At 37.2% G+C, this 14236-nt stretch overlaps 1 protein-coding gene across 1 annotated transcript in view; it reads left to right on the top strand.

Annotated features, from left to right (window-relative positions):
• Nucleotides 1-14236, top strand: part of ANAPC10 (anaphase promoting complex subunit 10) — a 132157-nt gene that overhangs the window by 1523 nt on the left and 116398 nt on the right. Inside the window, exon 2 of the mRNA XM_010361250.2 lies at nt 604-730. Within this exon, the coding sequence (XP_010359552.1) occupies nt 616-730 (115 nt within the window). The 5' untranslated portion in view covers nt 604-615. The remainder of the gene's footprint in view (nt 1-603; nt 731-14236) is intronic.

The raw sequence follows: 14236 nt of genomic DNA, 5'->3' as shown, positions 1-14236 counted from the left end.
AAATAATATGAGGATCAATATTTATGTATTCCTAGAATAAGAGTATTTCAGTCTGACTTTTCTAGGGCTAAAAGTCATTTGAATTTTCAGTCATAGAAGTATAGAACTGCATAGCATTGTAGAATTAAAAATCATCAAGTGAACCTATTTGACAGGAAAGGAAATAAAACCCAGACCTATTCAAAGTCTAGGCTAATTAAAGGAGATACTGAAGCCAAAACTTTGATTCTGTGCTCTTTTGACTACTGTAACTCCCTGCTTTGCATATCTGGTCATATGAAACAAAACCTGAATTCCTAAGATTTTTATTTATTTAAAAATAGAGGTGGGGTCTTGCCATGTTGCCCAGGCTGGTCTTGAACTCCTGGGCTCACATGATCCTCCTGTCTCAGCCTCCCAAAGTGTTGGGATTACAGGTGTGAGCCCCCATGCCCAGCCCCTGAGATTTAAATTACAGTAATTTAATTATATTAACTGCATTCTTCAGAATAAATGATTAATGTCAGGGTATATGAGTTCCATTAAGTTTCTATTGGTAAAAACCCTTATGTAGAAAGATGCCCAATTCCTGATATAATGTGTGCATTCTTTTTTTCTACATAGAATATCTTAAAAATGACCACACCAAACAAGACACCTCCTGGTGCTGACCCTAAGCAGTTGGAAAGGACTGGAACAGTACGGGAAATTGGGTCACAAGCTGTTTGGTCACTCTCATCTTGCAAACCAGGTAAAAACAAAAAAGCTGTTGGAAATAGTCACTTGCAGTTTCCTTGTACAATCCTCTCCCCTTATCCCAGGGGATACATTCCAGGACTCCCAGTGGATGCCTAAAACCATGGATAGTACTGAACCCTTTCTATATTAATACTATGTTTTTTCCTATACATAAATATCTGTGATAAAGTGTAATTTATAAATTAGGCACAGTAAGAGATTAACAATAATAGCTAATAATAAAATAGAACAGTTATAACAATAGAAGTAATAAAGTAATAAAAGTTTTGTGAAAGTGGTCTCTCTCGCTCTGAAAATATTGTATTGTATTGTACCCTTCCTCCTGTAATGAGGTGAGAGATAAAATGTCTATGTGATGGGAGCGAGCAAGGCAAATAATATAGGTGTTGTGATGTAGCGTTAGGCTACTATTAACCTTCTGGCAATACTTCAGAAGGAGGAGCATCTGCTTCTGATGATTCTGGATCATCAAGCCATGATTATATTGAATTGGATGTCAGGAGCAGATGATATTGATGACGAATGGTCAGGTAATATATACAGTGTGAATATGCTGGACAAAGTGGTAGATATGCTGGACAAAGGGGTGGATATGCTGGACAAAGTGATGATTTATGTCTTAGGTGGGATGGAGCAGGATGGTGAGAAATTTCTTCACACTACTCAGTGCACAGTTTAAAACTTGACAATTATTTCTTTCTTTCTTTTTTTTTTTTAAATGGGACTTTTTTTTTTTTTTTTTTTTTTTTTGAGACGGAGTCTGGCTCTTCTGGCTCTGTCGCCCAGGCTGGGGTGCAGTGGCCAGATCTCAGCTCACTGCAAGCTCCGCCTCCTGGGTTTACACCATTCTCCTGCCTCAGCCTCCTGAGTAGCTGGAACTACAGGCGTCCGTCACCTCGCCCGGCTAGTTTTTTGTATTTTTTAGTAAAGACGGGGTTTCACCGTGTTAGCCAGGATGGTCTGGATCTCCTGACCTCGTGATCTGCCCGTCTCGGCCTCCCAAAGTGCTGGGATTACAGGCTTGAGCCACCGCGCCCGGCCACCAATTATTTATTTCTGGAATTTTCCTTTTAATGTTTTGAACCGTGATTGACCAAGGGTAACTGAAACTGCGGAAAGTGAAACTGCAGATAAAGATACTACAGTACACTGGTCTGATTTTAATATTCCTTTTGTTTAGATGCTTTATTTTAATTCTGATGCACTGGATTTTTTTTATCTTATATCTCTGTCCAATTTCTTTACTAATCCCTTGTTAGATTTAACTACATATGTCATAAGGTCTCCTCTTTTCCTCCTCTCTCTCTGCTATGATTCAGTTGTTATTTAGGTTTTTTTTTTTTTTTTTTTTTTTGCCATTTCTCTCAATTGGATAAGTGAGTGATAGCATATGTCAGAATACTTTCCTTTTAGTCTTCATTGGGATAGAATTCTTGGGTGGCCGTCCTTTTCTCTCAAAAATTTATGAATGCTATTTCACTATCTTCTTTTGGCATGTTGTGGGTAGAAAGGCCTATGCCTACCTCTCTTTTTTTTCCCTAAGTAACTTGTTTTTTCTGGAAGCATCTAAGGTTTTTCTCTTTATTGTTGAGTTCATGGCATTTGCCAGGATATCTTTTCTCACCCTTGTAATCCATAATTTGATAGGCAGTTTTCATCTGCAGACTCAAGCTTGGAGAAATTTCTTTAGCTTGAGGAACTTTATAATATTATTAGTTTAGTAGTCTTTCAGAAACTTTTATTATTTACGCTTTATGACTGCTGTATCCATCCTCTCAACCAAGCCTCTTCTGTTTCCCCTCAAGATTCCCTTTTCTCTCTTTTTATGAGTACTTTATTGAGGTATAATTTACATACTCTAAAACTTGTCCTTTTTAGGTGTACAGTTCTATGAATTTTTCAGACATGTACAGTCATATAAGCAGCATTATAGTCAAATATGTAACGTTGCCATCATCCCACAAAATTCCCTCATGTCTCTTTATGGTCAGTCTTCTGGGCCTTTCCAAGCCCCTGACAGCTCTAATCTGTTTTGGGTCCCTTTGGTTTCAGCTTTCCCAGAATGCTAATATAAATGTAATCATATTGTGTAACTTATTGCTTCTATCATCTTTCATTTAATATAATTCACTTGTGAGTTTTGCTATTGCACATATCTGTAGTTTGTTCCTTTTTATTGTTGATTACTGTTCCACCATATGGGTGTACCTGTTTGTTCATCCATTCACCAGATTTGGAGTAGGTAGCTTTCAGAATGGTCCCCAGTTTTCTTGCCTTCTGTTATTCATGCCCTTCTGTGGACCCCTTCCAGACTGTATCAGGATTGGTCTCTGGGACCAGTAGAATAAGGCAAAACTGATGGTATATGACTTTTGAGACTAGATTGTAAAAGACATTGTGTCTATTATTTCTTCAATTATTTCTTTTGCCCTATTCCTTCTCTATTAGAATCTGGGAATCTAATTATACATGTGGTAGACCAGTTGGTATTATCCCACAGCTTTTGGGTACTCCATTGGCCTGTTTTCAAATCCGCTGCATTTGTCTTTGGCTTTATTGAATATACTGATAATTCTGCCTAAGAAATTTTTCATCTGTGATATTTTTTATTTGTAGCTCTTCCATTTGACTCTTAGAGTTTTCATTTCTATTGAAATTCCTGTCTGTTAACACAGTTCATCTACCTTTCTAGGTTTTTTTTTTTTTTTTAAACATCTTAGTCATAGTTATCGTTATTTAAGATTCTTGTCTGGTAGTTCCAACAACTGGGTCATCTCTAGGTCTGTTTCTATTTATGATAATTCTGTTTTTCTTTCTGTCAGTCATTTTTTTATGTGCAGATTAGTAGATACTGAGATAAATAGTATTTACACCTTGAAATGGATGCCTTTTTTCTATCATTTGTCCTTTATTGTGGTATTTGCATTAGTTAGGAATTGAGCTGAGTTTGAGTTTTGTTTTGCTGTGGTTACCTTCAGTGTCTCACAGGCTTCAAATTCCTCTAAAGATATCCTGTGCTTATTGTGGGACCATTGTGCCAGAGACATTTTCTTATTTTTCTGTGTAATAGTTTCACTCCAGTTTTCCTGTGCTCTGGCGCACACTTGTGCTACAGAGGGTGCCTCTCGCCATGCTCTTGCCCTACCTACAGCTGTAGAATACTGTGTTTTGTTACTCAGTTCAGGGTATGAGAGGCAGGGTGGTTCTCTGTTTTTCTAGTGCAGCAGCAGTCTTACGTAGGCAGTATGTGCCTGGCCTCAGCAATTTGGCCCCTCCTATTCATGACAGCCTTGTATCTGTGGTTGGTCTTTTGTGGAAGAGTTTTCTGCCTCACTTTGAGAAAGGACTGTTGTTTGCCCCTCTCTCAGGTGTAGAGGATTGTTTTCTTTTACTCATCATTCAGCAAGGATGGATGTTTATTTGTGTCCTGGCGTCAACAGGGTTGATTTTCCTCCTACAGCAGCTTAAGTCCTTTGTTCTGTGGGAGAGAAGGGTTTGGAGGGAGGGTAGAACTTTTTACTTTCCTTCAGTGGTGGTCAGTTGCCTCCTGTATACCTGTACCACTGACTTAGGCTCTTTAGTCTCTTGCCCTCTCCCAATCTTTATGTGTAAAGTGAGCACCCTTGCAAAAGAGTCTGAGAGTCAGTGTGAATTCACCTTGTGTTTGGGGCTGTCAGTGTTGCTGTATTGTTATGTTGGCCTGCATTTGGTCTTTGTCAAGTGATGAAAGTTATACTTGATTTCTTCTTATGTGTTTATTTGGTCTCTGTTCCTTCCTCCTATGCTCTACCACACTTGGGACAATCTGTAATCTTTTTTCTCCTGGGAATGGGGGCTGCCCCATTCTTGGATTTCAGGCTGTCTTGTAGGAGTTTGTAGTTTATCCAGCTTTTTCTTGTTGTTTGGAGGGAACTGATTTTTTTAAATTTAAATTTTAAGCTTAAGTTCTGGGGTACATGTATAGAATGTACGGATTTGTGACATAGGTAAATGTGTCCCATGGTGATTTGCTGCACCTATCAACTTATCACCTAGGTATTAAGCCCAGCATGCATTAGCTATTTTTCCTAATGCTCTTCCTCCCCCAGCCCCATCCTGACAGGCTGTAGTGTATGATGTTCCCTTCCCTGTGTCCATGTGTTCTCATTGTTTAGCTCCCACTTATAAGGGAGAACATGTGATGTTTGGTTTTCTGTTCCTGTGTTAGTTTGCTGAGGATAATGGCTTCCAGCTTCATCCATGTCCCTGCAAAGGACATATCTCATTCCTTTTTTGGCTGGATAGTACTCCACGTGTTTACACTGTTGGTGGGAATGTAAATTGATTCAGCCATTGTGGAAGACAGTGTGGCGAGTCCTCAAAGATGTAGAACCAGAAATACCATTTGACTCAGCAATCCCATTACTGGGTATATACCCAAAAGAATATAAATTATTCTGTTACAAAGGTACATGCACATGTATGTTCATTGCAGTACTATTCACAATAGCAAAGATGTGGAATCAAGTCAAATGCTCAAAAGACTGAATAAAGAAAATGTGGTACATATACACTATGGAATACTGTAGGGTGATTTTCCCCTTCCCCCATTTTTTAAAAGCTTTTCCAGCTTCCTTTTAGGTTGCTTTGGAATTCCTTAATATCCATTATCATATCAAATATTCCTATAAATATGCTTAAATTGAACATCTTTCACTGTTTGATCTAATAGTATAACTAGACTGGGGCTATATTGTGTCAGTAATGAGATATGAATCAGTGCTAGTTGAACTCCTTTGGTAAAGTTTACCTTCTTTGGTAAACTAGCACTGATTCGTACCTCATTACTAACACAATATGGCACCAGTCACTGGTTTGAAGAGAGCAACACATGTCACCAGTTCCCTGAAGATGCCCCACTGCTTTGACATCTTGGAGGTGCAGAAGAGATAGTTATTGCTACTACAAGAGTGTCAGGATCACTTAAAAATTGTTGAGTATGAAATTCATGAAGTTCATTAGTGCAATGTCATATGTCTTACTTCACGTGATTTTGAGCTTTGAGTCCATCAGTGAAATATCATATGATTAGCACTTTACATATTAAGGATGACTACTCTTTATAAACAGGAAGCTGCATGAGAAAGTGATTGCTCGATCTTTGCTTCTCTAGGGTCAGATATTTTTCAGTTTAAGTCAGCAGATGGTGCTGAGATTTGTAACTCAAATTTGTTAGAGATTGAAAGACAAAAAAGACACAATCCCTTACTGTCAAGGACTTCACAATTTAGTGGAGGAAGTATAGCTTTAAACTATTACTACACAATGTAATAATTAATAACTTTGATTTAGTGCTTGCTGAGTGATAGGTTCTGTTTTAAGAACTTTTTACATGCATAAAATAACCAGTTATCTCAGTAAAGTTTTCAAAAGTTATATGAAGTTGTACTATTTCTTTTCTTTTCTTTTTTTTTTTTTTGAGACAGAGTCTTGCTGTGTCACCCAGGCTGGAGTACAGTGGCATGATGTCAGCTCACTGCAAGCTCCGCCTCCTGGGTTCACGCCATTCTCCGCCTCAGCGTCCCAAGTAGCTGGGACTACAGGTGCCTGCCACTCCCCTGTCGCTCATTTTTCGTATTTTTAGTAGAGACGGGGTTTCACTGTGTTAGCCAGGATGATCTCTTGACCTCGTGATCCACCCACCTCGGCCTCCCATAGTGCTGGGATTACAGGCATGAGCCACTGCACCCAGGGAAGTTGTACTATTTCTTTTACCATTTTCCAAATGAGGAAACTCTAGTACAGAAAGATTAAGTAGTTTGACAAAGATCACATGATAAGCAGGAAATTCTGGAATTCAAGACAGACTCCACTACATAATACTGCTTTTCACTAAGTATGGGCTCAGTGTAGAAGTAGCCCAAATAAGAAAGTGATTTACTTTGCTTGAAAGGATCATGGAAGTCTTCATGGAGATGATGCTTATTCTGTATGATGAAGCAAGAATAGGATTTCACTAAGGAGATAAAAGCAAGGGAAATGGGACAGTTAGCCCTCTGTATCTGTAGGTTCTAATTTCATGGATTCAACTAACTGAAGATTGAAAATAGTTGGAAAAAACCCACAAAAAATAACAGTACAACAACAAAAATAACACAAATAGAAAAACAACACAGTACAACTTTTTACATATTTACATTATATTAGGTATTATAAGTAATCTAGAGATGATTTAAAGTATACAAGAGGAGCCATTTTAAATAAGGGACTTGTGCATCAAAGGATTTTGTTAACCACAGAAGTCCTGGTACCAATCCTTGTTGGATGCCAAGAAATGATAATATGTGCAGAGGTATACAGCTTAAACAAAACATGGCTTATTCAATGAATTTCTTTTATTAAATGAGACTAGAACATAGGGGAATGGCATATGTGAAGCTATATAGTCAGGTAGATGCCTGATTATAGAGGGCTTTATTAAACAGTTCATACTTTACTGTATAGATAATATGAGCAGTTGAAAAGGTAAGTAACGGAGTAAAACAATCAGTGTTTGTTCATATTGGAGAAGTGTGGAGGATAGATTGAAGTGAGGCAAGATTAGAGGTAAAAAGGAAATCAGGAGACATGCTATAAAGGAAGTGATATAAAGGAGAATTTTAAGAAATTTTCAAAATGTTGATATCAGCCTTTGGGAGATATAAATTTACTTGCCTGCTACAGGATGGTAGTTGGCACATGGCTTTGCAGAAATCTTTTTGTATCTTTGGAAATAATGGTTCAATATTTCATTCTGATTAAAGTTGGAATGTGTTTAGTAGATTCAGCTTAGTTGAACACACACCACAAAACAATCTTACAATTCAGCACAGTTGTTAAGTCTCTGCCTAAGAGACTGGAAAAACAAAAGAACAAATTTGTGTTATGACTGCTGCCACGTAATAGGGTCTTTTAAAATAATTTAATCATTTCATAAGCACCAAATTCATCCAATGTTGAAAAACAAATTTAGGGGAAAAATAGGTACATCTGCTATGCTTAACTATATTTGATACAAATAAGGGATTCAGTATGGCTGTATTTTGTGAACATCTTACAGGACTTATATGCTATTTGTTCCCTGGTTTTTATGAAGACATTGAGTTAATTTTAAGAAACATAATGGGATGTTGTAAGTTCCGTTTTTCTTAAAATAAAAACTCACTAAATTTTTACTGAAGTTCATGCTATAACTGACAATTATGGGCCTTTGAGTTAAAGGATTTCTGAGTTGAATAGTGATATTTGCTTTGCGGAAAATAAGACAGCAGTATAATAGAAAATAACTTTTAAGTGGGAGGCTACATTAGATTGTGGGATTATGGGAGGCCTCTTTTATAAGTGAAATTTGCACAGAGACATGAATGTTAAGAAGAATTTATTGTGCAAAGATTTCAGAGAAGAACTTTCTTGACACCAGGAAGTTAGTTCAAAGGCTCTAAGTTAGTTGATTTGGCATTTTAGAGGTTCAGAAAGAAGGCTGTAGGGGTTGGAGAGTAGTGAGTAAGGAGGAGAAATGGTAGATTAGATTGGAAGTGTAATTAGACATAAGCCAGATTATATGAACTCTTATAGGCCCTGAAAAAGAGTATTGATATTAAGTACAAAGGGAAACCACTGGAGGTGTTAAGCAGGAGAGGAAGATGATCTGATACAGAGTTTTTAAAAAGTCACTCTGTCCACTATGGATAATGTTGGTAGTGGCATAATGGTAGAGACCAATGGAGGAAATGATATTATAGTAATTTATGTTAGAGATGATGTTTATTTGGACTAGACTTAAATGGAAAGAAATGATGGCTTTGGGATATATTTTTAGAGGTGGAATAGTTATGATTCATTGGAGGAAACCTTCAGAGTGACCTTTCTGGCAGAACAACTCATACTGTTTCCTGAGTTGAAAAAGAAGGAGGGAGAGGAGAGAGTAAATAGATATTGGGTCAAAAAATAAATGATTTATATATGTTAATTTTGAGATGCCTAATTATTTTTCTAGTTGAAGTGTTCAGTAGGCAATTGACTATAGAAGCTGGGAACTCTGCTTAAAGTTCTGGGAGATATAAATTTGAAGGTCATCAGTGTGCCGATGATATTCTAAGGGAACTGGACTATAACTCACCGAGGGAGCGAATTTAGAGGAAAGAATAAAGCTTTGGGACACTTCAAGATAAAGAGATCTGGCAGAATAGTGGAAGAGGTGTCAACAAAGGATACTAAGAAGTAGCTAGTGAACTAGGAGGAAAACCAGGAGAGTGGGAAATCATGGATAGAAGTCAGGAGGAAACAAGTGTTTCAGGAAGTTAGTTAATTCTTCATCTCTCTTTTATTTTTATTCTTTGAGATGAAGTCTCCCTCTGTCGCCCAGGCTGGAGTGCAGTGGTGTGATCTCTGCTCACTGCAACCTCCACCACCAAGGTTCAAGTGATTCTCCTGCCTTAGCCTCCCAGGTAGCTACAATTACAGGTGTGCACCACCACACCCAGCTAATTTTTTATATTTTTAGTGGAGACAGGGTTTCACCATGTTGGCCAGGCTGGTCTGAAACTCTTGACCTCAAGTGATCTGCTCGCCTCAGCCTCCCAAAATGCGGGGATTATAGGCATGAACCATTGCACCTGGCCTCATCTCTTTATTGTTGCGCTAATACTTCATATTATAATTTATCTGCTTAAATCTATCAGTGCTGTCCATTAGAACTTAGTGCACCATGCAATGAGGTAACCACTAGCTACATGAAACTATTGAACATGTCAAATGTTACTACTGTTACTGAGGAACCAAATTTTTAATTTTACTTAGTTTAAATGTATATAGCCACAGTGTAGGTCTAGTGCAGGATATAGATGAACTTCTCTACAGAGACCATTTGTTATCTATCTTTAGGTCTTCAGAGTTAAGACATTTGCCTCAGTTAAAATAGCCCCCTAGCAGAGGAGGTTGAGGCTGCAGTGAGCTGTGATCGTATTACTGTACTCCAGCCAGGGCAACAGGGTGAGACCCTGTCTCAAAAAAAAAAAAAAAAAGCCCCTTAGCGAATGTGAAAGTAGTTGTGTTAATAGATATGCTTGAAAAGAGAGTGACCGTTTGATTCATAAAGGCAGTCTAAGCTGGGCTGCTCAAATATATCTCTACTGGTGTTGTATTAGTGCTCTCACTGCACTAATGCTGCTTAGCAAACAACCCTGGTCTCTCAGTGGCATGATCAACCGAATTTACTTTGTGCTTTGGTGATGGCTTGGCTTTAGGCTGTGACTCAGGTTCAGATCTGCTCCATTTGTCCAGGCATATTCTCTTAGTGGAGTGCAGAGCATTCAGAAGACCAGGCCAGACTTTGCAAGCACATTTACAACCTCTGCTTGTGTCACAGTGTATTGTAAGTCGTAATTTAGCCCCAATATTGACTGGAGTGCAGAATCATATCCCTCCCATGAAGAGTGGGGAGAGAAGCATTAATATTTACCAAACAATAACAGTAACCGTAGATGAATACTGATTTTTCTTTTCTTTAGGGCAGTTGTTCTCACCAGGGGATGCTTGGGATGCTTTTACCCTCCAGGGTACAAAGTCTGGAGATATTTTTGATTGTTGTGATTACTGGGGACATAAGGGTGGGGGGAGTTGGGGAGTTGGGGGAGTGTTTCTATTGGCATCTAGTGGGTAGAGCCCAGGGATACAGCTAAATACCTTTCAATGCACAGGACACCCCCTGTACCAAACAAAGCATTACTCAGTCCAAAATATCAGTAGTGCCGTGATTGAGAAACCTTGCCTTCGAAGAGTAATTCTAACATTTTAGCATGCATCAGAATCACCTAGAGGATTTATTAAGACATAAACTCTCAAAAGGGCTGAGCTCTCAAAGTTTCTGATGTATATCTAGAATTCTTTACAAGTTCCCAGGTGATAATGATGCTGTTGGTCTAGGAATGACACTGTACGAACCACTGCATTAGAGAACCAGTACATCATATAAAAGTTTTTTTTTCTGTGTAATATTGTTATTTGTGTGGATTTTCCTGATACCTGTTAAAGTAGTTATTATTGATATGTCTTTGTTTTAGTTCTTTTGTTTAAATTAAAATAATTCAGGGCCGGACACGATGGCTCATGCCTGTAATCCCAACACTTTGGGAGACTGAGGCGGGTGGATCACTTGAGGTCAGGAGTTTGAGACCAGCCTGGCCAACATGGTGAAACCTCATCTGCACTAAAAATATAAAAATTAGCTGGGTGTGTTGGCCGGTGCCTGTAATCCCAGCTACTCTGGGGGAGGCTGAGCAAGTCTTCACTCTTGCGACCTTCATATTTTAGACTTTTATTTTTTGAAGCTCTGCCCACTTGCAAAGGTGAGCTTCAGCTACCTGCAACAGTCGCTTCTGGGAATTGCTTGAACCCAGGAGATGGAGGTTGCAGTGAGCCGAGATCGTGCCACTGCACTGCAGTCTGGGTGACAGAGCTAGACTCCATCTTAAAAAAAAAAAAAGAAAAAAGGAATTCAGATGCAATACTGAGTGGGAAGCTTTGGAAAAGAGATTGAGACATGGCATTGGCACATAAGCAGATGTTTGTAAGAGGTTCTGTTTGTAAGACGTATCGAGGAAGCAAAAGTTGGTGATCATACTTAGTATTTCAGGCATAAAGATTTAGACTAATCAGTACTTGAAGATATTAGACCTGCTTAGTTGTACTACGATACTTTCTAAGCAGTAACTTAGAGACAAATTTTAAATGATCAGTTTTGAATTATAGGACATCGCTTATCCTGAATAAATTATTCAGATTTTTGTTTAATGTTTTTAGCATTTAAAGAACAAATACTGTTTTATGAACCTTTTTGAGCACATGCATAATAAAGTTGTGAAATGAAGGAGAAAAAAAACCTGGCTGAGGTAGCTAAAATAAAATCAGTGGGAAAAAAAAAAAAACATTTTAATCAATAGAACATTAAACTGTGGAGCTTTTAAGGAACAATTGTGATTTAGTTGTCCTTTATTAGGGAACTCATAAACCAGTACTAAAAAGAAAGAGAGTTAAGATCTATAACTCTTTATATTGGAGGTAAAAGTTGTTTTTTTTTGTTGGGTTCTCGCACTGTTGCCCAGGCTAGAGTGCAGTGGTACAGTCATGGCTCACTGCAGCCTTGAACTCCAGGACTCAAGTGATCCCCCTGCCTCAGTCACATGAGTACCATCACACCTGGCTAAGCTTTTTAATTTTTGTATAGACAGTGTTTCACTATGTTGCACAGGCTGGCAAAACAGCTTTTTATCTTGTAACTTGCATAACTCAATATTCTGGATTAGCTTTAGCAATATTGTATAAAGAACGAAGCATGATTTGAAGCATCACTGTCCAATAGAACATGTAATGTGAAATATATATACAAGTTTCATGTGGAATTTTATAGTAGCTACATTTAAAAGGGCTAAAAAATAAGTGAAATTAATTGTAATAATATTTTTTAATCTAGTATAACTGAAATATTATTACTAATGACGTATTTTACATTTTGTCCTAATCTTCAAACCAGTGTGTATTTTACAGTTATAGCACATCTCAATTTGGATTTGCTATATTTCAAATAGCCACATGTGGCTAGTGGCTACCATATTCGACAGTGCGTATTTAAGAGTTATGGAACAAGTAATAGCCCAATTTTTACATTTTATGGACGTATATGGCCCAGGACGGCTTTGAGTGTGGACCAAATTAGTAAACTTTCATAAAACATTATGAATTCTTTTTTTTTTTTTTTTAGTTAATCTGCTATTGTTAATGTTAGTGTATTTTATGTGTGGGCCAAGAGAGTTCTTCTTCCAGTGTGGCCCAGGGAAGCCAAAAGATTAGACGCCCCTGGTCTATGTGATCTGGCTCCTTTCATATGTCTGGCTCATTTCCTGCTTCACACCAGTGTATAGCCTTAGCTCTTGAAGGACCCACTGTTGTTTTCCATATATACCATTTTTTTTGATTTGTGACATTACGTGCTTATCTCTCTGCTGAATGCCCTTGAATCTTACCATTCTACCTCTTTATCTAGCTAACTAGTACTTTGAAATTCAATGCAAAACTCATTTTCTCTGGATAAACTTCTTTTATCCACTAGTATGTGCAATAAAGGCAGCAGATGCAAAGTTAAGATACACATCCATTCATGTTTGGATTACGTGGAACAGACATAGTGTTAATATCCATAATAGTGACTGACTGTGGTGGCACATGCCTGTGGTCCCAGCTACCCAGATGACTGAGGTGGGAGGATTGCGTAAACCCATCAGGTCATGGCTGCAGTGAGTTTTGATGGTGCTACTGCATTCCAGCCTGTGTGTCAGAGCAAGACCCTGTCTCAAAAAGAAAAAAGACAAGATCTGTAATAGTAAAAAGTGTTGTGAATAATTAAAAGACCAAAGTTTATTGAAGATATAGGAGGATATGAATAAGCATGAAAATATAAATATTAATAAATGTGAAATACAATTTTTTTATCTCTCAGGTGAGTAAATATTTAAAAGATTAACTGCATTTTTGCATGGTTGCAGAGCAGTGCTTTCCAACAGAAATGTAACACAAACCACGTATGTAATTTAAAATTATCTAGCAACCACATTAAAAAAATTTTATAAAAGTGCAGTTATTCTATTTTTCTCAGTATGTTCAAAATATCACTTCAACATATAATCAATGTAAAAACATTAAATATATATTTAAAGTTTTTATCATACAAAGTCATCAAAATCTAGTATATTAATTTCAGAACATATCAACTTTTACTAGCCATTCAGAGGGAATAGATATTCTTTTACACTTTTGGTGAGGAAATGTTTTGGAGGACAATTTGGCAATATTTATCAAATTAAAGATTCAAATGACCCAGGATTCTATTCCTAGAAATCTATTCTCTAGAAATAACATATATTTAAAGAATATAGACAGATAGGTATTTTTTGCAGTATTGTTTGTATAAGCAAAACATTGGAAACAACCCAAATGTTCTGCAGGGGTGTGGTGAGATAATTATGATATTTCCAGACAGTGGTGGACTATACAACCTTAAAAAATATGGAAGCTGTTTATGTCGAGTTATGTGAGCTAATAAATATTAGATTATTTAACATATATAAAATGTTTAGAATGTGCCTGGCTCATAGTTAATGTGATATCAGTGTTTGTTATTATTATGAATTTATTGATATGGAATAAATATTCATATGGAAAAAAATCTCCAGATATGTTAAGTAAAATTAAAAAACACCAACATACAAAGCTATTTATTATATGCTATCATTTGTGTAAATAAAGGGGAATAAAAAGAATACATATATGACTGCTTGTATATGCATATAGTATCTGTGGAAGGGCATGCAATAAACTGAGAACATTAATTATATTTGGAGAGGAGAATGAGATGGTAGATAGTGACTTTTCACTGTGTCCTGTTCCTTTTGTATTTGTTCCATAATGAATATATTACTTAGTGTAA

This window comes from Rhinopithecus roxellana, chromosome 2 (assembly GCF_007565055.1).
Source record: "Rhinopithecus roxellana isolate Shanxi Qingling chromosome 2, ASM756505v1, whole genome shotgun sequence".
NCBI classification, from domain to species: Eukaryota; Metazoa; Chordata; class Mammalia; order Primates; family Cercopithecidae; genus Rhinopithecus; species Rhinopithecus roxellana.
This window is presented reverse-complemented; position numbering and strand designations above follow the sequence as displayed.